Source organism: Andrena cerasifolii, chromosome 10 (genome assembly GCF_050908995.1).
Source record: "Andrena cerasifolii isolate SP2316 chromosome 10, iyAndCera1_principal, whole genome shotgun sequence".
Lineage (NCBI taxonomy): Eukaryota > Metazoa > Arthropoda > Insecta > Hymenoptera > Andrenidae > Andrena > Andrena cerasifolii.
This window is the reverse complement of record NC_135127.1, coordinates 6,054,679-6,081,278: the sequence shown is the minus strand read 5'-3', so window position 1 is coordinate 6,081,278 and position 26,600 is coordinate 6,054,679. Positions and strand designations below refer to the sequence as shown.

At 47.9% G+C, this 26,600-nt stretch overlaps 2 protein-coding genes across 5 annotated transcripts in view; one reads left to right on the top strand and one right to left on the bottom strand.

The window, feature by feature from the left end:
• The first annotated feature begins 18 nt into the window (after window positions 1-18).
• On the top strand, window positions 19-4,773 carry LOC143374015 (uncharacterized). Of its 2 annotated transcripts, none has more exons than XM_076821815.1 (3): window positions 19-330; window positions 1,412-1,469; window positions 1,622-4,773. In XM_076821815.1, coding segments are annotated over exons 1-3 (1,383 nt in total). In that variant the 5' UTR covers window positions 19-328; the 3' UTR covers window positions 2,945-4,773. The 2 variants fall into 2 exon arrangements, with proteins under 2 accessions (XP_076677930.1, XP_076677929.1); XM_076821814.1 differs by having other exon boundaries at window positions 19-843.
• Window positions 4,774-6,072: 1,299 nt separating this feature from the next.
• LOC143374014 (uncharacterized) overlaps window positions 6,073-26,600 on the bottom strand; it is a 106,651-nt gene continuing 86,123 nt past the window's right edge. For 2 of the 3 annotated variants that reach the window (XM_076821811.1, XM_076821810.1), the window contains exons 3-7: window positions 21,729-22,430; window positions 20,615-21,159; window positions 19,327-19,643; window positions 15,835-16,140; window positions 6,075-7,953 (exon numbers count right to left, since the gene is read on the bottom strand). In XM_076821811.1, coding sequence (XP_076677926.1) covers window positions 7,492-7,953; window positions 15,835-16,140; window positions 19,327-19,643; window positions 20,615-21,159; window positions 21,729-21,901 — 1,803 coding nt within the window. In that variant the 5' untranslated portion in view covers window positions 21,902-22,430 and the 3' untranslated portion in view covers window positions 6,075-7,491. Of the gene's footprint in view, window positions 7,954-15,834; window positions 16,141-19,326; window positions 19,644-20,614; window positions 21,160-21,728; window positions 22,431-26,600 lie in introns of all 3 variants that reach the window. The other variant, XM_076821812.1, reaches the window with a different exon arrangement.

Here is a 26,600-nt window from a genome sequence, read left to right as displayed (position 1 = left end):
TCTAACGCTGTCGTGCGACGTTGATACTGTTCTCACGCGGACGTGCATGCTCCTAAGTAACTTACGTAAAGTCCCGACGCAATTACAACTTCTCTGTGGAGTCTAAAACTACGACAGAAATTCGTGCATCTACGAGGTGGTCCCGCGGCCAACTGAAGAGTAGCGACGCGCGTGTCCACGGGAAGCGACAGAAGCGGAGCGGCATGCATGTTACATGGCGTCGCGAGTGAAGCACGTACGCTACGCGTTTCCCTAATTACGATACACGCGCGTCCTTTGTAGTACGTTTTCGGCCGGTGTCGCAGCGTTGAATCGGAGCCCGCGTAGAATGTGAGTGGTCTGGTGGGAAACAAAAGAGCAAAGTAGATGGCCCGAGGGGGATAGAAAGAGAAAGGTCGAATATATCGATATAATAGGTAAAATCCGTGGAGCAAGGTATAGGATTACTGGATTACTGGCATTCGACCAGTAGAGAGATCGGCGGACGGGGGCTAGTCGCGGGTTTCATGCTTTCACTGGTTCGCGCGTTCACGCGGGGGGCAAGAGCGAGCAGATAAGTAAGAAACGGAAAGGGCGTGGAGAGTTCTTGATTTCTTGATTGTACGTACCGAGCTGACTAAGAGAGGCAGGGCAGGGCAGGCAGGACGTGCGTAAAACTGGCGTAAACGTAAAACGTACGCTGTAGCATACACACACCATGGGTAAGACGCCAAAGAAGGCGGCCCCTGGGGGCGATGAGAGGAATTTGTACAATCGGAGGCCGCTCAAGGCAACGACCGCGGCGTCGAAAGCTTCTGAAACGAACTTGCACAAGAGACAACGCGAATCCGAGAGTTCCCACAGGTTTGTAAATACCAATCAGCCCAAACGAACCCGCGGCTTTATTCACAGTTTCTCTCGCAGGCGAGCATCTATCGGCACCCTCGCTTCCTCTCGTTCGTCGTTTCGTCATCGTGCCGGCCCAAGTGATTTACACGCGACGCGCTGCCGCTCGGATACCGTCCCGATCGTGCACGATTTATTTTTCGCCTCCGGTATCCGAGGATAAAGCGGGCCAAATGTCACCCGATTTCGCTGGCAGATAACCGCCGATATTTTCGGCACGTTCGCGAATTCAAACGCTTCGGGTTTTCTGTCATGGCTTTTTAAACGTTGGTTGCTTTGTATTAATCGAAGGAATGGATGGGGCCTCCGGGGGTGAATGATTCAGATAAATCGGGAAAAAGGGGAACAGACTTATGAATACAAGGGATAGGCAAGGGACTTTGGTCTAGCTGCTTTCCCATGTTTTTCTTTTCTTCTCAAATTAGTACCTCTCATCACCTCCGGCATTTCTTACTCGGTGGAAGTTAGACGTAGCAATGGGATATGTTCCTTCGATGGCTCTTCACTGTATGGGTTTTTGTTGCAGGGCTAAGCTGAGCGGCATACAGAAGAAGATACCGCAGGGTCAGAAGAAGAACTTTCAAGTAAGTTTTAACATTCTCGGTGGCTGTTAAGGGTGTGTCTATAAATATATACTAACTGGGATATCAACCTTGAGATATATTGCCTTCGTCTCATGTTGTCCATCTATTAAGTACTCGTTAATAGCCGATACAGAGTAACGTCCTTCTTGCAGGGAAAAATACCCGTGGCATCGAAGCTCGACTTGAATCGCATCGCGAAGCCAGTTGGCAGACCACCTAATAGCAGTAAGGAGAAGAAATTGGTGGTTCCAGAGAAGCCCGAGGCATCGAACTCTGCAAGCATGCGGCCAGAATCAATGGAGTTGGAAGTTACGGCAGAGGTAACTGTGCAGAACGAAGATGCGCAGAAGGATGTTTCGAAGGACAAACAGGAGTCTGTTAAAGAGTGCGTAGATCAGGCTCCTCCCGAACCTGTTGCAAAGGAACAGGAGAATGGTACGAGCAAAGGAACAGTGGAGGAGGAGAGAACCGAGGGACAAGAGGCGCTAAGCGAAACCATAGAAATCAAGCAGGTGGACGAGCACGAGGAAAACGATATGATTTTGAGCTACGAAACGGAAGATAGTCCTGTAAAGGCGCAAGAGATGAAGCCGCCTATCAACGAGTCGAATGATGAGAGCAAAGAAGAACTCCCATTGGCAGAGGCGAAGAGTGACGTGATTGAGAAGGAAGATTTGCAAAGCGAATCTCAAACAGACACGGAAAGCTTGTCGGTAGAGGTTTTGGAGTCCACCACCTCGGAGGTGTCCGAGGTGTCTGAGATTGTGTCGCAGAACGACGAGGAGAAGGAGAAGGAGAAGGAGAAAGAGAAGGAAGAGAAGGAGAAAGAGGAGAAGGAGAAAGAGAAGCTCGTGGCGATCGCGAAGGAGACGGATGTGTCGTTCGTGTCGTACGACCCCGCCATAATGTTGAAGGACGTGCAGATCAAGCTGAACGACTGCATGAAGGAGAACTCGAAGCTGTTCGAGACGAGCAGTGCCGAGCACGACACGCTGACGCAGCCTCCGAAAGACTCAATGTCCTTCGGGAAGACGCTGAGGAGCATGTCCGGCAGACGTTCGCTCAGCAGAATGCGCCACGTGACCTTGCGCGAGCACAGATACTCTCCGAACAACTCGATGTTCGTGAACACGTCTATGGCCTCACTGCCCTCCGACGAGACGGAGGACTTCAAGATCTTGCGATACAGCATCGGCTTGTCTGACCCGATGTCCGCGACCAACGGCAGCTCGACAGAGAAAAAACGGAAACACGACGGCGAGGAATGGAGCTCCGCCTTGAAGAAACAGAAGACAGAGTCGGAGAACAGTCTGCTCAACACCTCGATCAGCCTTCTGAAGGGACTGCGCAGGCCTATACAGGTCTCCACTCCGGTGTCCGAGATGAAGTTTCAATCGGGCAAACTGGACCTCACGGACGAGGAGAGTAATAAGTCCATGAACGAGAACGCCAAGAAGTGGTGTATCATCATGTAAATTACCAGAGTTTTATATATATATATATATATACATTTGTTATATATATTTTCGCACGCGAAGGAAGCGATCGATCTCTCCGTGCCATGGGTACAAGCGTTATCGTATTGTTGATTCAAGCTGTTGAACGATATTTCTTTGGTATTCTGTGCAAAAGTTCGCGTCCTAGTTTAATCCACCATCGTACTATCTTTCACGTGCATTCGCGTATCTGTTTTCTTTAAGATTTTTCAAGTTATAGAGTTAGAGTTCCGGTTATGCTGGAGCGTATCGATGCCACCGAAGCGTTTCTATTTTTTCCACGAGTTACGTGCAGAGTGTAAAGGCGTTAATTATCACGGCCTTTACCAGCGAGTACTTGCATGTAGATTAGCGGAGACCCTTGTAACTCAGTTTTACCTCGATATTCAAAGACAAATGCTCTCTTATTTCTACGTACCCTGATTGACAAGGGGGTAAAAAGTTTACGAGGAACACTCGCCACAAAAGGTAGCAGAGTAAAAGAAGGTAGACGGGAAAGCCCCACGATCATTATCCACTTTACATTCTGTGCACTATGGAACGTGCAATTTCAAACGACAGAGGCTCATCAGAGAAAGAAACTCGCGGTCTTAAACCATGAAACTTTTAAACTTTGACTAAATGTTATCGTACCGCGTCGCATAACTCGTCATTAGTACCCGAGTGTGTTTTATACGAAACGACAGAACGTAATTATAATACTGTAACGAGCAGAACTCCATCTGAAAATCTACGGCCGAGAGACTATATTTTTCAAAATACATTACACACACACACACACACACAACTTTCCGCGCGCAGTGTACTTTAGATAGAGCGACCAAGTCCCTCGATAAGTAACCACAGACGTGCGCGCACATCGGAGTTTTATCATCGCCAGAGAACTAAAATTACACCACATCGATTCGTTTCGCGTTGCAAGAAATCATTTTACTTTTCTGACGTTATGGAAGTGTATTTTTCGTAGTCTTGTTAGGTAAATGCACCTTAGGATATAATTTTCTAACAGATAGGTATACGCGACGGCAAGCAAGGGAACAAGAGATACAACCGAGGGTATCGTGGAAGATTATTAATAGAAAGAGAACATTTACCCTGTTTCCGTATCTTGATTGCCGCGACGACTATAGAGCTTGTTTGTCATCAGCGAAAGTCTCGCCTGTAATGACACTTTTTATTACTTATTTATATAAGCTAAATCTTACGGAGTAGAGTGCGCCTCGTCGACGGAGCTCGCAGCATTATCGAGCGACGAATGAGTACACGCATCGACACTTGTCAATTGGCCTACCGTTCTGCATTTCGATGGTGCAGAATTCTACGGAATCACGTGTTCTTCAATGCTTCTTCGCGTGAAATGTCGCTCGAAACACGCCCTAGAGAGAGAGAGAGAGAGAGAGAAAGCTCGAGGGAGAACCTGCGCCATTTCTAGCTTTCTGGTCGAACTGTTTGTTATGTTAGTCGTAACATAGGAGAAGCACACGGTGAAAAGTTTATGAAAAAACCGAAGCGTATCGGTTACGAGAAATTAGACTGGTAAATACTCGACGAGAGAATGTTAGGTCGCGGCGAAGTAGCGTTCCCCTTTAAGTTCGCTTCTTTTTCTCTCTCTGTTATCGGTACCACGTGCATTTCCGTGCAAAGAACACCGTGTCCCGTCATCTTTCATTGAAATTGAGCAGGGCCAAGCGCGTAACAGCTCGCGGCGTACTTTTATACTTGTTACGATTAAATATAGAAGAGAGTTGAACCGACGTATGAATAATGTATATAGAAAAGGAGATTTGTAATAAATCTTGGAAATGCCAGACCAGTTGTATTATTGCGGTACCCTGACCTCGAATGTCCCGCAATGCATTTCTCGGCATGCTTCCTGTTGCGTATACAGAAGAACGCGAAAGATCTGCGAGGATAGGGTCGTTTGCTCACAGATCTGCTATCTACTCGGGGGACAGGCCCGTTGTGAATTGCTGATTCGGTCGCGTGCCTTCGAGTTTACGCGGAGGAATCATTGCACGCTTGGAATGTCGGTGTTTGTATCCGCTCGGCTAATGACGCTAAGTTATTGGGTCGTTGAGCGTTTGTCCCTGACGGTGTCGATCACTCTGTTAATTACTAACTTTCCAGAGGTGGGTGTACACGGTGGTTAAGGCACTGAAATTAGCGTTCCTGTTTAGATTGGGGCTACGGACCCTTCATCCAGGAGAAATACTAATGTACACATTACTTGAAACCTGTTTAGCTCCTCTAATAACTACGTTCCAAGGTGGATCGTCGGATAAACTTCTATTTTCCCTGCTAAGCAGCAAATATTAGCGCTTTAAATCGTGATTATGCCGGCGCGTAATCCTTGCCGCTTGTTTAAGAGAGGATGACACCAATTAAGGAAGAAAATCGCCCTTAATGACTTCGCGCGACGTCCGAATAAACGGTTTAAGTACACCTAGAATTACAGCGAGTCTTTTGAAGCGGCTGCCCGCAAAGGGGGCGATTTATCGTGGAATTTAGAGCGTGTAGACGATCCTCGCCGCCCCGTCAAAAATAAATGAAGTCTCGTCGTCGGAGGGGATCGCGAGGGGGACCATTTTTCCAGCGTAAGATTCCAGGGGGGCGAATGGACGAGTCCCATCGATCTACGCCCACGATCTTGATGTATCGACACTCCAGGAGCATATGCGGCCTGGTTGGAATCCAGGATCGCTCGATTCCGTGGCGAAAAATTCTTGGCGACGGCGGCGAGGCATCTGCCGCGCGAGAAGTTGCACGAACGATTTTCAAATTCCTCTCGCGAACCTCTCGGGCGGATTTCCGTGGAATGCAGCGATGCTATGTGAGTGGAACGAGCGTGGCCTTCGATAATGGCGAAATAATAACGTCACGTCGCACGGGCCGCGAGCTCTCGCGTCGCGGCTAATTATCGCGCGATGACTTCCTCGTTTCAGGGGGTCGTTGAAGGCAGCTTGAATGGAGCTATCATTAGGTAAATGTGGGCGAAGCCAGTTACACCGATCGCTACCAGTTAGGACCAGGGGCGGATTTGGGTGTAAGCTGAGGAGGCTGCGGCCAGCGGCGGAGAACTTTGGGAAGAATCAAAGTTTGCGGAGCGGTGAATTTTGAGGGATGACAAATTTTGGGGAGCAGTAAATTTTGGAGAGCGACAAAACTCGGGGAGCGACAAATTTTGGGAAGCGGCAAATTTTGGGGAGCGACAAATTTTGGGGTGCGATAAAACTTGGAGAGCGACAAATTTTGGGGAATAGCAAAACTTTGAGAGAGCCACAAATTTTGGGGAACGATAAATTTTGAAGGACGACAAATTTTGGGGCGCGACAAAACTTGGGGCGTCCCAAATTTTGGGAAGCGGTTAATTTTAGGCGAAAGAAATTCGAAAAGATTTAAACACAGGCAAAGTTGCCACAACTTTAAAAAGAATTCTCTTATTTCATATAGCGAATTAGCAATAACTCATGCCACATTGAATTAATTACGAAATTGCGTCGACTCTTCTGAATGAAAATATTTAATGAAATTTCGCGGAAAGACACTTGTCAGCCTAGGGGCGCCAAATCTCCAAATCCGCCCCTGTTTAGGAGCAAGTGTCTCTGGTCTAAGCAAGACTGGGTGTTTCTTCGCGTTGTTTAAACAGTCTGTACCTACGTTTCGTCCCAGTTAGCCGAGTGTCGATGGTACAGCATAAATATGCCCCACGTACCGTGCCGAGCTACAAAAGTGTGACATCTGAATTACGCGCGCAGGCGTGCTCGACGAGACACAGGTATCTCGTTTCCATCTGCGCGAACGTAATCTCGCCTGTCAAGGATCCCCGTGTCCTCTGAAAACAACCTGGATGCCACCCGAGCGGTTTTAAAGAATCTCATCACGGCGACGACGCTAAGGCCCTATCTCGCGACGGTAAAGAGTGCGACGCGTTTCTGTTACATAAGACGGCAGTATAAATGTAATTCCGGCTCCCCTTGGGAAATTCAAGACTGCGACGAGGCACGCGTGGAAATTGGAGCGACCAACGGCGTAGACCTGTCTGTACGTCGCGTGCACGCCGCCCACGGTTTCCAGCCGTGCGCTCGCCCATCAATCCTTTCGATTACTTCGTTCGGCGGACTGTGCCAGCTCCGAGGAACTGTTCTCAAGGACTTAATTCCGCTCCGATCCCCCTCGAATCCTTTATTCAGCGGTAACATTCCCTTGATACTTGAAACGGAGTCCTCTCTACCGCGTTCTCCACCCCGCTTCAACGCCCAAAGCCAACTGCACCGATTGCTGGAAAGCTGCGAAAGTTCTGCCATTGATCGTGTTTGTTCCATTTCCTCTCCCTCTGCTTTTTATCTTCTATTCATCCCTTTGCCCTCTCCACCCTATTCTCCCTCGCAACTCCCTGTTGGAATCAAAGTACACACTCGCCATTCGATCGAACGTACACAGACGTACAGAGACCTGTGGTAAATGAAAAACCCTAGAACTCTCGTAGCAACCCAACGAAATGTCTGTTCGCCTGATGCGAGCGCAGTTTAAGACGTCAGGACCACCGCGCGATGCAGGCAAGGCCCCTGGTAGCCTTCCCTCAGGCCAGGCCACAGAACCGTCTTGATCTTGGTCCCATTGGGGTTCAGGGACGCGTGATGCCTGACGTGGACTTCCCTTCTGAACTCCAAGGACTGCGCCACGTCGAGGACCAGAGGTGTGACGCGCGCCAGACTGGCCCAGGCCAAACTGGAGCAGGCGGCGGCGTAGCTCCTCACCTCCGTGCAGCCTCGCAGGCACGGAAAGTCGTACAGCGTTCTCTCCAGCTGGCTGACCACCTGTTCCGCGACCTCCTGGGAACCGGTTAAGGCACCGGAAGCCGCCAGTTGCCGTTTCACGCATTCCTCCAGCCCCGGCGTCGGCTGCGTCGCCACCGCGGTACCGTTCAGCATCTTCAGCGCCTCCAGGTACCTCGACGACTGAATCGTGCCTGCCACGCGCCACGAGAGCTGCAACAGATGTTTTAAGGACAGGGTAATTAACGATATTTCACGCTTCTCTGCCGGATAATTTTTAATCGTCCCTATTAGATTCTCGCGAGCCGATAGGTTCTAAGGGGATTATACGCAGTCGTGTTTTTTTTTGGTCGAAAATGAGGCATCTCTTTTTCATTTAATTGCAAAGAAATAAATTGAAGCTGGGGCTTGGTCTTTGATACAAAGTTTGTTAACATCGTAAGCTTCAAAAGCATGTTTGTTTAGTCAAAAATATGCATTATAGAAGACGCAACAGATGGATCATTGAAGAGGCTTTTTAAAACAGTTTCTTTTGTTTTGCAGAGGTCACTAAAAAAACGGAGCTTCCAAAGTGTAGTTTCTGCCTGAACGTTAATTGAAGTTATTAATACTCTTATTATTTATAAGATAAAACTAAAACCTCTTCATTGTCTACTAAAGAACGCACTATTTTTTAAATTTTCATAACTTTGCTACTCTTATAGTGCAGAACCAGAGGTATTCTCAAGTAGAATTTGCAAGCAGGTCGCTGAATTTCGCCCCGTTTCGTTAAAATCGCTGCGCAACAAAATCAACTATTTTAAAAATCCTCTTTAACGCATATTTTTGGCGAGACAAGCATGCTTTTGTAAACCTTACGATCTTAATCAACACTGTGTTAAAAAACAAGCCTCAGCTTCAGATTATTTCTTCATAATTAATGGAAAATAAAGTGCTTCATTTTCCACAAAATCGACTGCCTGGCACCTTTAAGGCGTGTAATTAATAAAGTTGCTGTCGAGGTAGATCGGCCAAGACTCCGGGAGTGATTCGCGGCTAGAGTTCGTGCTCTTTTTTTTAATGCGAGCTGAATTTCGACGAGAGGAGCCTCAGAGGCGTAAAGGGCTCGGGCTGGAAATCTAATCGAGAGTAACGCAGTTTGAAATATAATTTTCAGCAGGTGGTTTTGGCAATGCTGCGAGCACCCGCTTCGCTTCAGCCAGCGCGCATTGGGAGCCGTGGAAACGCCGAGGTTGAATCGAGCATTGGTTCTGTTTGGGAGCGCAGAGGAGGTTCCCCTCGATTTTGGATTAACCAGTCCCTTTTAAGCGGCGAGGTCTAACAGGGGATCTAGCTCGCGGGTTCACGAGAGCTGCGGGTCTCGCTTTTCCCTCAGAGGCGAAATCTCCGTTTTTCCCTTTCGAGGGACGGGAGAGTCAGCCCGAGGAGGGGCAACACACGCGGGATCCGCTTTGATAATCCTATGATTTATTCACGGCGGAAAGTGGATTTCGCTTCGACGCGTGCTTTTTACGGCATCGTTTCACCCGGATTTTCTACTTTGAAACGCTCCCAGCGACGCGAGACACGTACTCCCCGCGAGCTTGCAGCGGATAATCGAGGGTATTCACTGGTTGGAAAATCAATTTCTCGCGTTCGAATTAAAAGCGTTAGCTGCTCCGAAAAATGGCCCCCGGAGGCTTTCGGCGAGCACATCGCTCGATTATCCCTCGACCAGACGCTTTTCACGCCGCGTCCAGGACGAATGCGGTTACCCAGCCGCGGACACCGTTCGCGAGGCGTGAAAGCTCGAGCCGGTCAAATTATTCCCGGCACAATGCGACGGTGCGGCGCCGAGTATTTGTTTCGCAAGCATAAAAGCCCGCGCTCTTTTCGTCGCGTTGAAAAACAGAGTCGGGCATCCTGCGCCGCCAGGAGTGACGTCGACCGGACGTGGCGGGAAAACAAGAACGTGCTTCGATCTCCTTCTTGACGTTGTCGGCACCGCTCGCGATAAGCGTTTCTATTTCCTGCTGATTAGAGCCGGCCAAGGCTGGCCGATTAGAGAGGCTCGAAGCCTTTGAGTTCCCAAGTGTGACCTAGGCTAAGTGGATGAGACGAGGGAGTCGCGTAAACAATAGTGGGTGTGAGGGAAGCTCGAGCAAAGGTCCAGGAGACTGAAAAGGCTCTTTGAATGGCTATCAACGGTACGCGCGCAGAGGAAAATATCGACGACGTTATTTACCACGAGGAAATGCCAGAAATATTCCGCGAGAGGGGCTCGAAGGTCGAGAGTTGCGTGGCGGATTGGATAAAGGGTGTGCAATTTAGCTGAGCTCTATGCTGACGGACTCGACTTTTTTGGAACTCCGCTTATTTGCTGCAAAGTACAAGCGCGACGAGTCAGGACCACCCACACAGCTTCTGATCACATTCGTTTCCTGACAATAATTTAGGTAATTTTTTTTATTTAAAAGGAGTCGTCCGAATAATAATGTGAAATAAAAATAAATAAGGATTTAGGGAAGGAATTGATGTTTCTTTTTGTTTTTTTAAAAAATAACGAAGGAGTTGGAAGCGACGTAGAAAAGGGTGTGGATGTTGCACGGAGTAATCTGTCTGTCTGACTAATCGCGGGGCTATTCTACTTTCTTAAGTGGAAGCTGTTTTTTGAAGCGACGTTCCATTTGGATGCTGCTTGGGGCAACGGTTGATCCCGTCGCTGGCGCAACACGTACAGCCGAAGATTATTTTTGCCGGCATCACACCACCACCACGCACCCATCCGCCGTCCGATCGATCGACCATTAACGTCAAAGCCGTCGCGGGAGGGGCGGCGAGGGTGCACTTTTGCGATCGAGTGTAGCCGGCGAGTGGCAGAGGCGCTAGTCCGTCAGCCTAGGGCTATTACTTTGCATACATACAGGTGCCTGCCCGCACACCGGTCGGCTGGGAAATCGATGAACTAAAATAAATATCCGCGACGAAAGCGACTCCGTCTCTCTTCGTCCATCTTCGGATCGTGTTTCTAGGTACCTCTCTCTTAATTCTGGATTAATAATCGATTTTTTCCATAATCGAGTCGCTGGCACCGAGTCGCAATGGCTCTTACGAGTGTGCCCTTTCGGTTTCTTCCACCCTTTATGCTTATTCCCTGCAAATCTGGGGACGAATAAGGGAAGAAGGGGAAACTACGGTCGAAGCAACTAAACTGTAAGGCAAGTGGAACACCAGAGTTGGGCATTAATTAAAAAAAAAATGATTTAAGTAACGGATCGAATAACAGTTACTTAAACTTTAGATTATTTGACGAATAAAGTTATTTTTTTATTCGTCGAATAAATTTTTCAACTTTAACTTTAACCTTAGCTTTAAATTTATTCGACGTCGATTAAAGTTAAAGTTAAAGTTAAAGTTAAAGTTAAAGTTAAAGTTAAAGTTAAAGTTAAAGTTAAAGTTAAAGTTAAAGTTAAAGTTAAAGTTAAAGTTAAAGTTAAAGATAAAGTTAAAGTTAAAGTTAAAGCTAAAGCTAAAGTTAAAGTTAAAGTTAAAGTTAAAGTTAAAGTTAAAGCTAAAGCTAAAGCTAAAGTTAAAGCTAAAGTTAAAGCTAAAGTTAAAGCTAAAGTTAAAGTTAAAGTTAAAGTTAAAGTTAAAGTTAAACTGAAAGTTAAACTGAAAGTTGAAAAATTTATTCAACGCTGAAGTTGAAACGCTCGACGCATAAAAAAGTTATCTTTATTCGACGCATGACGAATAATACTTCTAACATTTCTATTCGTCATTCGCAACTTTCTTTAAATAAAAATTTGGCCCATCTCTGCGGAACACTTAGGTGTCCATGAACAGCCCACGTTTCTTGTCGCGACTATGGCCACCGAGCTGAGAAAAAAGAACGACAATAGAGCGAGCAGAGCGTGAAACTGGGCCCATACGTGCGTGAACTTTTCGACTCGTAACGGTATCGCGGTAACAGTTACACTAGGAAGCCAGTCAAAGAGAAAGGATCGTATGTATTCGCAGTGCGATTCTCTATCTATCCATTGTGCTCTCCGACAATTATTTCGCAGGAAAGGCTCGCGGAATAATTACGCAATGACCCGAGGCAACGGAAGAACCGTCCCGAGCCTGTGCACCAGCACGCGCGTCTCTACGAGCGTATGTCTCTGTGGTTTGGTCATTTTTCGCCGCAGGAAAAAGCCTGCGGTTCCTGGTCCCTGGCGCTGGCATAATACCACTTACGGAGTTAGCACCGGTGGTAGTTTCCCATTTGCCGAATTCCGTGGCTTTTATCCGTCGCTGGGTCTGCTACGCGATTGCACGGTTGTTCGGCCCTAGGGTTGCCAACATTTATTCAGGAATATATAGTACTTTACCGCCAAAAGCGATAAAAGATATAGTACATTGTGAAAAATATAGTACTTTTCAGAGGAATATGGTGCAAAATAAAACTATATTAAACTAACGGCATCTCATCTTTTAAACGTATATCTTTTTACGCGTTTCGCAGTCTCTAACACATATATCAATGGTTTGAGGGGCGCATTTTTTCTGAGAGATAGATTTCATGCAAAAATCCTCTCTGCAAAAGCTGAAGTGGCAGAAATGCAGAGAAAGAATGAAATCATTTTATATAAATTTTGACAAGCAGGTAAGACAAAACTATTTTCAAGTCACGTTCAGAAGCTTAACGTTTCAATTCGCAAATTAAAGTTTCGATGTCGCTGTGGAATAACAAAAATAAGTAAAAATTGTAGAATTTTATCGATGTATCGGAAGTATAGTATTTTCACGTGCGGTTTCTTTTTTCTAACAGTATACAGTAGGTACACTAGACAAAAATATAGTACAATACTACTATATATTATATTACAGTTGACAACCCTATTCGGTTCCTTCTCTACGAATGGAATAACGAAATTGGTTATTGTTTTTGCTGTTGTTGACGCGCTGGGAAGACCAGCTTTGGCTAAGAATATCTTCGGCAATTCTGTGGGATTCTCTTCTACGATAGATCTCTCTGCATCATGTTGATGAGATCGTGCGAGTTCAGCTCGCGCTTACTACTGGGAATTACGCCACTTCAATCGCCCATTCTTCCCATCCTTCTGTTTAACGCTCGAATGGCCGACTAATTAACGCAAACAAGAAATCCTCCTCGTTTAGGTAAAGCGTCCGCAATAATGCTGCTGGAAATTCTCGCGAAAATACATGGTGTGGCCGCGGAAGATTAAAGCAACCTCGGTGTTCGCGTTTCTCGCAGGAAATTGGGGAATTAACGGTTGATCTCGATCGAGTCGCGGGTTGGAAGGGAAAGTTAGTCGGAATTAAACGTCTGCCCTGTTGGAGGCCACACGGAGTCTCGAATCACGCTGTGAAACACGAGACGCGCACTTGGAACTGTGCTCTCGTTACCGTCTCTTCTGCGCGAGGATCAGACCGGTGTCTCTTCGCCTTCTACGTGCCGCGTTCTACGGGATCTAGGGTTTGCCTTTCCGATTAGACACCGATTCTGTCTCCCCCGCTCCCTTCTTTTAAAGCTCTACGCTGATTTCGTCCAGGGGTTGAAACTGTTCCGAAAATAACTACTTTAAACTGTTATATATCGTTTTTACAACAATAATGAATCCATCGATCCTTTATGGACTCGCTATAATATTTGTGGAACCGGAACCGAAGTAAATTTAGCCCAGGACCTTTTTCACTCCTGTTTCAAGATGATTTCGGTTCTCATAACCGTCTTCAACCCCCGATTTCGTCGTCAGAGAACGGGAAGAGAAATGATCGCCACGTATTACTGCTATTAATTCGTCAGTGGGCGTTCATCTGGGTGGCCAGCAGCGGCGCAAGAGCGTGCATTGTTCAGGAACTAATGGAACGGCTACGTCCCGAGAGTTACTTTGCAACGGTGAATGTAAAACAGGGATTACTAGAGGTGTCCCTCCAGCAGGGTCCCCGGAGCACCACGGGCAGAGGAGATTCGGTTCGCGCGATCAACGCAAACCACGCGAACCAATATCCCGGGCTGCGGTTACCGATACCTTTGACGGCGACCGTTTCCGCCTGACGACGGGCGTGCTGCAACTTCAGGGGTCGCCGGCGAAAGAGGAGGGTCCCTCGTGTGCTTACCGGCATTATTGCGCGCCACGGATTTCCCCCTTTCCACTCCGCTATTTTCCGGCCGAATAATTGAACCGTGAACCGAGTAATCCCGCCGCGTCGCGGTCCGAGGGGTAGAGACCCGTTTTTGGAAAACAAGCCAGCCGGCGTGTCACGCTCGTTGTTTCAACGGCTAATTAGCATTTTCTTCCATGACGGATTTTGCCGCTGAAATTTCGCCAACTTTTCGGGCTGATTGCGAGAGGGAAATTAGTTCCGCGAACCACTTGGCCCCCCCCCCCCTTTGTTTTTCCCGCTCCCGGACCGCCAATTCGAAAACTGTTCCTACGCTGACGCGGCGGTGGCTGCACGGGACAAAGGAAATTTTCCGCGCAACTCGTACGCGAATTTCCATCCCACTGTCGCGGAAACGACGAGGGAAACCAGCCGCGTTTGTACTCCGATAACGACCACGGCGCGTTCAGATAAAGTAACAAAAACAGGCGGGGGGAGAAAGGCGGGAGTGAAAGGTGATGATTGGCAGCCTGCTCGCGCGCTCTATCGTTACCTTTTTTTCAATCGTCCGCGCCAGAGAAACGATCTTTCCGCTCGACAGTGGGACACGATGGACATTTTTCGACTGTCGGACAGAGAATTTTAATTCGAAGCATCGTTGGGGAAATTCCACTGGCGGACTCGATCGCTCCGCTGAGGGGTTGCATTCACCTAAAGGTCCGGAAAAAGCATACAAGTTCAGGATTTTTTTGAGGCAAAAGTATAAGTGAAAATCATACGCAATGTTTTTCTACTAAAAGATGCATCTTTTAACTATATTATTCTACATTTTCATGATGTATTATTATTAACTGCAGGAGATATTGGCTTGGATATAGGTCTTCTTGGAAAAAAGGAATTTTTTTTACGAAATTCGATATTTCAACTTTAAACGGTCGCCATTTTTTACCAAAATACAATATTAAAATTCGGAGAACGTCGGGTACTTCTGTAAGTTATTTATTTTTAAAATTTATTTCAATTTGTGCTTTCAGATGCACCGTTTGGCCTAGGGAATGTCCACCAGCTAATGCTTAAAAAAAAACACGACTCACATGCAAGTCGATATCTCCTTTAGTTAATAATAATATCTCATGAAAATTTAGAATAATATAGTTAAAAGATGTGTCTTTTAGTAGAAAAACATTGCGTATGATTTTCACTTATACTTTTCCCCCCAAAAATTCCTGTACTTGTATGCTTTTTCCGGACCTCTAGACGGATATAACCCCTTAAGGGGTACTCTAGTCTAACTGCTCGTTTTTCAACACCCTCTTCGAGAATTTATTTAACAAAAATTATACGTTTATACTGTCTGTCGTTTTTCTTGTGCATTAAGGTATGTTTGAAGAAATAATCAGAATTTTTTTAGCTCTTTTTATCACATAGTCGGTGGCGCAAACTTTTTCAAAAAATTATTTTCCGACGAGCGATGGTGTGGGGACTGTGATACTCATCCAAAATGTAAAAACTAATTTTTATTTTCTATATTACGATTGTCGCCATAGTTGTAACCACGGACGCGTTTCTACCTCCAAAAGGAATAATATTACAGAAAATAAACAGCAAAATTTTTAGCAAAAGTCAAACATTTTTCATTCTGCAAATTTTTATTGTTTGGAGGAATAGAAGAGGTGAAAAAAATTCTGAGTACTACTTCAAACATACCTTAATACGCGAGCAAATCGCCAGACAGTACGAGCTCATAGTTTTTGTTAAATAAATTCCTGAAGGTGGCGTTGGCAAACGAGCTGTTACGCTAGACCTACCCCGTTAGCGGATTAATCAGCCGATCGGACCTCTCTGCCCCTATGTTGTTCGTTCACCCCCGAGCCCTAAACTCTAAACAGAGACACCGCCCGCAACGATTACCTAACCAACCCGCTTCTCTTTGACGGGCGATCGGATGCAGGCGCATTAAGGGGTCGCCGTGATTATTCCTACTCTGCATAAAGTGCCACTTACCACGACCACCGAGTAGAGAATCTTGGCTTTCAAGTCGGCTGCGTCCTTGAGGGGCTGCAGAGCGTCCAGAGCGTCCAAGGTATGCAAATGAGCCTGGCCGTAGAGGGCGGCGTACCTTTCGGCCAGCCGTTCCGCGGTGGCCTCGCCGTAGTTGGAAAAATTCCCCTCGAGCCTGAGAAGCTCGCAGCTGCTCCTGGCCAGCAGGGGCTCAGGGGTAGGGCTGCAGCTCTCGTCCGTGTGGTAGCCCGCGCTGCTGCTGGATTCCTCCTCGTACTCGTCCCCCAGATTTTCATCCAGTCGGAATGCCTGCGCAGAAATGTCCGCGTGCCTTCAAATCCTCGTCCCGAGGGCACTTGGCCGCATCCCCTCTAATCTGCCGCGGACAGAAGAAACCGAGATCCCACGCGACGAGGCCGTCCACTCGATGTCACAGAGTTATTGGCAGCCTTTGAATCTGCTTCTCGAGCTGACTTGCAAATTCTCCGCGACGCTCATGGAAATTGGAAGCCGGCACCGGCGGCCGTTCGCCAGGCGCGCCGAGAGATGGAAAAAGGACGCGGCGCAAATGGAAAATCAACAGGGATGCCAGGGTTTCGATAACAAAGAGATGCGACAAACATTTCGGTAAATGGAGTTTCTGTAGCTTTTAGAATGTTCGCCGTGGCTCCATTATTTTATGGAATGTTTTGCGCTCGGGCCGCGCCACGATGGGCATCCGAGTGCACTGATTTTTCAGGGAAAATGAATAGGGGAGACCGGGCATAGTTGATACAGGGGCAAGTTGATAAAAACGAATTATCTCGACACCGTATATATGTATATATGTGAAGATCGTTGTTCAATTCTTTCCTACATTGACGTTAACAATCGTTTTTTTAACTGTTCTCGTTTATACAGAGAAAAAGTAAATAGTTTTGATACATCCAAATTGATCGTCAAAGTAACATTTTTTCATTCATTTTGCATGTATTTTCTCAAGTTTTCGTTTAGAATATATTAAAGAGGAAGGACCCAAGTATATTTTGGCATATTTGTTATCGAGTAATTAATTCAAATAAAAATGAAAAAAATTGAAAACAGAATAACGTATCAACCAGCCCCGCAGCGGGGTAAATTCATACATTTTACCTTCGTGCAAATAAATTTTTTTCACTCATTCTGTATGTGTTTTATCAACTTTTCATTTACAATACAATAAAGAGGAAGGAACAAAGGATATTTCAGCGCGTTTGTTATCAAGTAATTAATTCAAACAAAACTGAAAAACGTATCAACTAGCCCCGGTCTCCCCTACACTGGCCATTCCGTTCCCAAGGCTTTCGAAATTCGTGCGTGAAATCGGGGTCGCGTGAAGTCGTTACCGTCTCCTTCGAATCCGACGATTTACGAGTCGCGGGAGCGGAGGAAGGCGATTCCCTATCGATCATCTCTCTTCGCCTCCGCTGGTAAAAGTGGATCCCCGCGAAACCTGATTAATTAGCGGCTCAAACGATCCACCGTATCGCCGCCGAAACCGCGCGCACTCGCCCAGCGCCGCCTTTTAATTAACAGCCACTGACCCTGCTTTCTTCCCGCGCCACTAAAGCGTTCCCGCGAACTGGAAGAAGCTCCCCGAAACCGATTCTTGCCTCTCGCTCCAGCTGGAATTGGTTCGATTCGCCGGAAAGGACTCCTCGGAATTTCGTGACGGCTTCGCCCCTCGCATACTGTCACGGACGCGATTCAGAGGAATCCCGAGCGGAATTGGATCGGACAGAACCTTTCAAAGCTTTAAAGACCGTCGGAATTTAAACTGGGGGATAATTAATCTAACACGCGAGCAACGCCCTTTGTTCGCGTCTCGCGGGGCGATTTCGCTCGAGTTACGTGCCGCGGGGGAATTTTATTAGCGGGGATTGGAAATCGGCCTGGAAACGAGCAGAGGCGTATCGATGCGATCCCCGGGACGCTGTGTTGTCCATCGAATTTTGCAGAAAGCCCGAAACCGAGCTTGCAAGCTTGCGGGCAAACATTTATTAATCGCAAACGCTGGTCGATTAACGCGCGTGTCAGCCTGTTTCGCTCATCACCGCGGTCGGGACACGTCGTTATCGAACGAAACGTTCGCTAATTGTGCATTAAATTTTGATTCGACCTCGTCCGCGGCCTCTTTAAATAGAGGCGCAACCCAGCGCGCCGTTTATACGCCATTGATCGCTGGGCATTCGAAAATCGTTCGCTGCGATGCCTAAACAGCGCGGTTTAATCGCCTCGATTAATTTTCATGGGGAGGCTGAAGATGGTAGATTGTGTTCGAAACGTGCGGCAAGTTTCGCGAGGCCGCGATTGCCAGGTGGATTTTAGGAATCGAGTAGTCGCTCGATCGATAAGCCGAGTCTGCGTTTCCGTAGTTGGAAAGGCACACGCTGCAAAGGGCACACGGTCGCGTTGCGACGGGACACTCGTGTAATTTAAGAGCACGGGAGGGTCCTTAAGGGATTTCGCGTGGTTAGAGGATCTGCGCTCGCGAGTCTAGCTTTGTTCATCAAACGGCACGCTGCTGAGCCACAATCTCTTGGGACTGCCAGTGGTTCCAACGTTCCCTCCTCTCCGGGGCCGTATTTTATGTTCCTTTGGATCGTTTTCGCGTTTCCACGGTAAATACGGGACGGAGGCTAGCGAAGGGATAAGAGCCTGGATACTCGGCGATGATATTTCTCCGGAATTCACTCAGCTTTCCACGCGGAATCAACGCAGCGATCGAGTCGATTCTATTTCCCTGAGACATCCGCTATCGACTAGATTAAGAGGCGACCCCACCCCGAAGCCACTAACAAAAGACAAAGCTAGGGATTTTTTTGTTCGTATAAATAAAAATATAGGGTTTGGATTATTTATATAGGTTTAAATCATCCTTTATTTTGCTAAAAAAGAATTTTTATGGGAAATTGAACGAAATGGCTTTCCGGAGGACTGCGAAAAAACTGGCCACACTCCCGGTAATGAGTGGATCATCTGAGAAGGAAATACAAAAAGATATATAAACTGGAATATATTATCTTCCACCTAGCGTAGGATTTTCTCAAAATTCGAATTACTTTTTAAATTACAACAGTTTGAAGAATTGACTTTAATTTTTTATATACAAATTTGCACTGAAATGCTTGTAAAAAATCGAATAAGTGGAATATCAAAAAAAGCCTACGCTAGGTGGAAGATAATACATTCCAGTTTATATATCTTTTTGGTATTTCCTTCTCAGATGATCCAGTCATTCCCGGGAGTGTGGGCCAGTTTTATTTGCAGTCCTCCGGGAAACCATTTTCTCCGCCGCCATTTGGTACAATTTTTCATAAAAAAAAATTTTCTAGCAAAATAAACGTTGCTTTAAAACTATATAAAAAATCCAAGCATCAGAATGGAGTCCCCCTTAACTTTCTGAAACGACTGATAAGGAACGCCGTCGACTATCCAACGAGAGCGATGATGAAGTTTCAGGCTCGAGCAACTCACCTGTGGATTGTCCTGGTCCATCAGCTGCAGGGCCAGCTCACAGCCCCTGGAGAACTGCAGCAGCCTGGCAGCCAGAGGCGGGTTCTTCGAGTTGCCGCTGATCGTGGATCGTCTCAGGGCTGTCCACTGTCTAAGCGCCTCCTTGTCCTGCTCGACCCTTCGCTTCAGCTCCGATAGCAGACTTTCTAAGCCGCTCGGGTCGCCGGCTTTCTCCAACGTGTTCAGCAGACTCTGATTATCGATCAGCCTCTGCTGGATCTCGCTGTACTTGAGGGAAAGTTGCCGCTGGTGCGAGGCCGCCTGTACACCTTGGTCCGCTGAAAAGCCGCGGCGCGGTTACTTTCCTCCGAAGGCCACCGAGCAACCGGGAAACCTATGATTTCACTCGCCCGGCAATGAATCTTCGGCACCTGACAGAGGATCGTTCGAGTCGCTTTTCCAGCCACTCGATCATCCCGCTGGCCACCGAGGGGGTGCATTAATCACGGATAGCAATAAACTCTAGCGTTGCTAATTTCCCGGGACAAGCTCGTCGAAATGATGCCCTATTCGACGGACGCGTATTTTTGTAATTTCTCGTGCTTCACCGATTCGGCGGAACCGTTTCCCTGTGTAGAAGCAGCCCCATACATCTACCCCCGAGCGTAACGAACTTTCCACGCCTGCAAAGGTCGGAAACGCTGCGGTGCACGGAGCAGAGGCGAAAGAGAGGACGGGTCGAGGCGACGCGACGCCCACAACCACGTCGCGCGAATCTGGCCGCGTGTAAACGCATTAGCGTCCGACGCATCTGCGCGGCGTATTTGCATGCCGGATTATGTAACGTGTCCGTCGCAGCCCCGTTAAAATCCGATACTTCACGGTTCTACGAGCCTCTACGCGGGATCAGACATCGTCTCTGACAACGCGAGCTCTCCTCCTTACGCTGGCCGGAGTTAATCACGCGTGTACTCTGCTCTCACGCGAGGCGTGATTCATGTCGCGACAGACGGTGGACGAAGGCGATGTTTCAGGGGAAACACGCGCCAAGAGATCTCCTCGAGGGACTGGAGTCTGAAAGATTCTGGGATGCCTTGTTTTAGGATCGTTCCTTGAAATTCGCGGTGAAAAATTCTTGGGGAATCGGATCGAGGCTGTGTCATTTGAGAGGCGAGATGACGGTAATCGGATCGCGAGCGTCGCGTACCTAAACATTCCTACTTTCTCCCACGCGTGGTTTCGCGCAGCGCGCTGCGATCTCATTAATTGGAGGATCCTACATACTGATTACAGAGAGGCAGTCGCTCACCTTTGTGCGTTCTGGCGTGCTTGCCGAAGCTCTCGATCTTGTGCACGGCCAGCTTGTACGCGTCGATCCTCCCTTCGAGCTCGTCTTTAAGCGCCACGGGTAACGGGAGCAGATTCGAGGCGCCAGCGTTCTCCGAGCTGCTGGTCGGTGAGGATGCCACCAAGCCGTGCTTCCCCAGCCCTTCCACGGCCCTCTCCAGGGCCTTCTTCCTCGCGACCAGCGTGCTCCTGGCGTTCGGGGCTAGCCTGCTCAGGGACACCAGCAGCTTGCACCAGATCCGCAGGCGGAAGTGGTCCTGGCTGGTCGAGATCAGGTGCACGATCCTCCAGAGGACCTGCTCCACGCGCAGCAGCTTCGTGTCGCTGATGTTCAGCTCGACCAGCCTCGAGTACAGAGCCTCCAGCAGGGACAGGCTGTGGGGCAGAGTTTCGACCAACAAGTCCACTGGAATGTCCGGCAGGGTCGCCTTCAGGGTGTAATGAGGGAGCTTGATGAGGAAGCCCGCTGCCTCGCGATACTGCCTGCCCTCGTACAGTCTCAGCAGCCTGTTCAAAGCAAACAGAGGCGCTATTCAGAGTGGTCCTAGCGACGGGGATATTGGCTAGACGCCCGAGGGAATATCAGCCACTGCCTCGGTAGCGTTAATCCGCCCCAAAGACACCTTTGAAGGTCGAACAACGATAGACATCGCCTACAGAAAGGAACAGATTTGCATCCCAATTGTCATCGAAATGTATACGACAGTGGTTCCCAGTGTTTTCTGGAGGGTACCAGGTTATTTGAATATGATAGAAGGGTGTCGCGACTTGGGAAACATTTGTATGTGATCCCTAATAATCCAATTGATCGACACGAGTGTAATCGCACTGGATCCTAACCAATGCGATAACCAGTCCCTTAGGGATTACCACGACACGCTTCAGCCGTCGAATTCAACGCTAGATTTCGCCCCGCGATTCCTCCCGATTCAATAAGCGGCAGGTTTCGCGGTATCGCCTGCACACGCCCGGATTATGCGCATACATTAATAGCAATCGAAGCGGCGATTATTCGCGATTCCCTCCACGGTGCATTTAAATGCAAACCGGGATCGATGTCGAGCACGCGCGCGTACCTTCTCAGAGCCATCCTCGGATTCGATCCCTCGTCCTCGGACAGGCCGATCTGGCTGACTTGGAATTGGGAGCCGGGACCCCAGACGAGCCTCTGGATAGGGTTCCTGGGTCGTTCCGGCCTGATCCTCTCGCAGGAGTTCAGCCCAGCCGCAGGCACGGTCCGTCTGCTCATCTTGTCCTATTCCACTGGCTGCCAATCTCTCTCCTATCTCCTCTCGTTCGGCAGGCCGGCAACCGCCGCTCCAATGATCACCCTCGATCCCTTTGCTCCGGGGGAACTATTCAATTCATCCACGCTCACCTTCGGGACCTCTGTCACGGACGATGCTGCTTACATGCTCGGCGTGATCCCACTCGACCGCCCGCGTCTTCCGCTCCCCGATCTTGATTAGAGAGCCCACTGTCTTCTCTAACTCGTGCGCTTTACTCGCCGAGAGGCTCAACGCGCTCGCGCTGGCAGCTCCGATCAAAGTGGCACTCCATTCACGAGCATACCGAGTGACTCATCTTAACCAGGCTTTCTTTCTCCGACAATCTTTCTCGTTGTTCCTCTCTCACGGCTCCTTCTCCGCAACCGCCGGTCCTCGGGCCCGAAACTCGCGCTGGCCTACAGCCTGGGGCCTGGCCGGCCCACTTCGCGCACGCAGATGGGCCTGCCGAAATGATTCCGCTCCGACCGCTTCCTTCTACGCCGGGTGGTCCTGTCCAAACAGTTCCCACAGCATCGATCAGCGATCGCGACTCTTCCCTTTCGCAGCAATATCCCGCGAACGCTTGTTTCGAGAAGAAAAAAAACCCTCGATCCTTGCCCCGCGCTTTTCCAGCCACGATTGCTCGCAACACCCGCGGCGAATCAACGGTTCCCGGCCGCTCCCAAACTACCGTCACCAAGATTTACACGAGTTCGCTCGGATACGGATTCACCGTCACGTCGAGCGTAAAATAAACAGCGGCTGGGTCGTGCTTGGATTCCAGCTAACTCTAAAAGGCGAACACGCGTGCTCCGTGGCACTCGCGAGACGCCTGACAGTATGCTGAAACGAGGGAGCGCGGGGGAAGAAGGCTGGATTAGATCGGATCCGCGGAATACAAGATCAGAAGAAGAATCGTGATTGTTGTATAATCGCGGGGAATCCGGGCGCGTCCCCGGGCTGTGCGAGCGTAACACAACTATAAATTCAATCTATCGACCGGAAAACGTATTGACAAATAGAATTTACCGCTCGTTGAGCCGCGCCAGGGAAACGCGCGTTAGCTTCTCTAATGGCACCGCGATCGATCCTCGCGAGCGCCGCTCGGGAATAAACGAGATCAGGCTGCCGCTCGATGCAATTAGCCGCGAAATCCGCCGAATGGAGATCGCTTCTGGCCGCTGTCGACGGTGATAAGATCGGGGATCGATCTCGAGTCGGGACCGAGTCGGAGCGAGAAGTGGGCACCACTAACGGTCACGATTGCCGGGCACGTTGTAACCGGAGGATTTCGCGAGGACGGAGGCACTGGCTTTCGCGGAAGATTCCGGAGAGGCACGTATTCGCGATGAGAGCGCGAGGAGCGGAGAGGATTTTCGGCGGTGGTGCGAATGCCAACTGATCCGACATGTCTGCGAGAAGCGCGAACAACGAAATCCTTGCTCGTCTCCTCTCGCGGAGGATACCCGCGGCCCCTCTGTTCGCTCCACCGGATGGAGGTGGAGGGAATCGCGCGGATGACTCTCTCACGAGAGATCGGAGAAGGTAGCGATGGGTATCAATTTTTGCGCGGTTTTCAGCGACTATACTTCGGTCACTCGATTTCACAGGGTGGAAATTCTTTCTGTACTCCTAATTAGGTATTTAGGTAGTTACTGATACCGCTGGTGACGGTATCGGATAATAGCTAAAGTGTAATCATGAATTTAATCCGTAATTTAAGGGAATCCAGAGAGTTAAGTGACCCAGAGAAGGGATCTACGCGGTCATTAATCGAACTCGTAAGTTTAGCTAAATATATCCTGAAGATGGTATACATAAAGCAGAGATTGGCAAAATATTTATATCAATAAAATTTCGAATAACGAATAAAAGTTAAAAAAAAATCGTCATGTGGTGAGTGAAGGTAATTTTTTTATTCGTCAAACGTTTCAACTTCAGTGTCGAATTAAATTTTTTCAATTTTAACTTTAACTTCTACTTTAACTTCAACTTCAATCTCAACCTCAACCTCAACCTCAACCGCAACCCTAACCATTTTCAATTTTAACTTCAACTTCAACAAGATCTTCTTGGACCTATCTCATGACCTATATTCATACCACGGAACGAGGAATAGTGAATTATGGTAAAGGTGCATATTGAATATCACTCAAAAGAAGTATAGGCTGTGAAAAAGTAGAAGTTCGATCACGTAAAGTCCACTCTGTGACAGGATTGCAAATGATCGGGACTTCGTCGAAGAGCCTCTAGGGACTCGAAAATCTCGAATGTCATGAAACGTCGAAACTTGAGGGAAGTCCTGGGTTTGAAAGATTGTCAGGAAGTTCGAAGTTCCGTGGATATTCTCCGAGCGTCTCGAGTCCGTCGCTAGCCAGGGAAAGAACGGTGGGGGTCTGGGAGCGAAAGCGTACGAAGAATGAAAAAAGAAGCGAGAGATGGAAAGGGACGGGGTCGAAGAATGACGAAGTCGACGAGCGGTGCGAGGAAAACAGCGAACTGCCTCGAGAGATGAATGTAATAGATGCTTAGGGAAACGAGGCTAACGTAATCGGCAGTGGGGAGTGAATTAGCAGGGGGGAGGACAGGGAAAATGGCCGATGAAAGGGGAACGAAAACGAAGAAAGTAGAAACTCTTGCAAAAATACAATCGTCACGCGAACCTTACTTTTCCATGAAAGATAGAGAATTTCATCGATACTCCATAGCACTGTAGATGAAGTGGTGCAAATATGGGCTAGTTGAATTATTAGGACATAGTGGGTGCTTCGCTCCATCGGCAAAGGTGTAAAACTACGACTGAGAAAGAAAAGGAGCTGTGTGAAACAGATAATGGCTTACATTTGCTTGGTTAACATGTTGTGTTGCAAAACGCGTTAAAAGAACGAACGTACGAATCTGAAAGATTTAACAGCTACGTTCGTTTTATTTTTTTCTAACAATAATCTAGTGAACTAAGAGTTAATTTGCTATGAGCACTATATTGTTAACATTGTAAGCTTGTTTTCGCGTAATTTTTTATAACGAATAGCATCGCGTAGTAATGACCCAGATGACGAGGATGCAAGTTACTCGTGTTGCGGAAGACTTCTCTCTAAAGACACGGGGAGAACTTTTGGTGAAGTGTTTTCAGTGTTATATTATTATTATTATAATTAAACGTCTTTATATGTGGGCACACCATGCCTGTGCGAGTGTTGAAAAGGACATGTGCATCTCTGACTACTGTAAATACACCATCACCATCTAAGTTTATTTTTATTAGCATTTTGGACATGTTTTAAAAAGATTTAATCTGAAAATGTGCAGTTAGTTTTTTTAGATTATTTTAATAGTAGCCCATATTTAGACTCCACTTTCAAAGCCGAAGTTTCGTACTGTTATTTTAAATATAGAATTTGAAATAAACATTACTGTTTTTCACAATATAATAAAGTAAACATATTGAACATACAGATTCAAGTGTCGGATCATAAAAATCTTCAACAGGTGTGGCAAAAATTCTGAAATAAAAGTGGTAGCCCATATTTAGACCACTTCCTCTACAAGTCCAAGGTGCATTACACCTACATCTTATTACAACACGGCCGAGCCCATCAACAGGGCTATACATGAGGCAAACCAATGTCACTCAGACATTGCCTTCTTCTCTATTCCCCTCAGCACTCTTCGAACTCACCTACATAAGGGAAGTATCGCGCGGTTATCACTTAAATAGTTTTTAATGCTTGTGCATTGCGTTTCCTCAGGCAGAACAATTGTTAACTAAAAACTAAAGGTTTTTCCCGTTGTCAGTAATAAATAAATAAATAAATAAATTACCTAGAAGGGACATAGCGTGGTCCTAAAAGCTGCGGAAGTCCCACAGTCTGCAGCGTTGAGGTTTCGGAACAAGAGGGTTTGAAAAGCCCATCTCCCGCAAAAAGTGCCAAACCTCTTGCTCCGAAACCTCAAAGCTGTAAACTTTGGGATTCCCACAGCTTTCGCGACCTCGCTGCATCCCTGCCAGGCACCACACTTTCCGTCCCCGCAACTTCCGGCCGACAATCCCTTAGCGGAAACATTCTCGTTAATACCCATTCGCGTGCATTCGGTGTGTCATTAAGGACCCTCGTGCAGCTCGCGGCAGGAAGAAGAAGGAGTCTCGAGGTAAGGGGACAAAAGAGAGAGAGAGAGAAAAAAAGGAACAGGAGCAACTGGAGACGGCGGATGTCGACCTACTGTCCTGCATACCGCGCGGGACCTGCCACGAGGACAATCGCCGACGCACACGTGGTCGAGCCGAGAAGAAACCTCCCAGAGCACGCACAACGCGTTGCTGGCTTCCTCTCCGCTCGTTCTAGCCTCCGCTTCCGGTCACGCTGACGACTTTCATCCACGGAGCACCTTTGCATCGACAGCTAACACTTTCCATCGCGCTCATTCTGCTCCTGAATCCCTGAGCTCGCTCTTCGGCAACCGAACGAGTGCAAACGAGGATTTGAAAGTCGCCCCACTGATATCGAGGAAATCGAGTTACGCGGTCCGCGGGACGCAGGTATGAGCCGCCCTCTTTCCCCTTGCGATAAACAGCGTGCCCTGTCGAGCGTTAATGGCCCGTTAATCGAACGGGTTACATGAATACGCAATTACTCGGTAATTTGTTAATTCGGCAATCCGATCGGCGGATTATTAAGTGAT

Bases quoted from the DNA above. Each gene is read 5' to 3' on its own strand.
- LOC143374015 (XM_076821814.1), top strand. From the start codon at position 698: ATGGGTAAGACGCCAAAGAAGGCGGCCCCTGGGGGCGATGAGAGGAAT. The intron at 844-1,411 runs GTTTGTAAATAC...TTTTTGTTGCAG, and splicing joins GAATCCGAGAGTTCCCACAG to GGCTAAGCTGAGCGGCATAC. The intron at 1,470-1,621 runs GTAAGTTTTAAC...TCCTTCTTGCAG, and splicing joins GTCAGAAGAAGAACTTTCAA to GGAAAAATACCCGTGGCATC.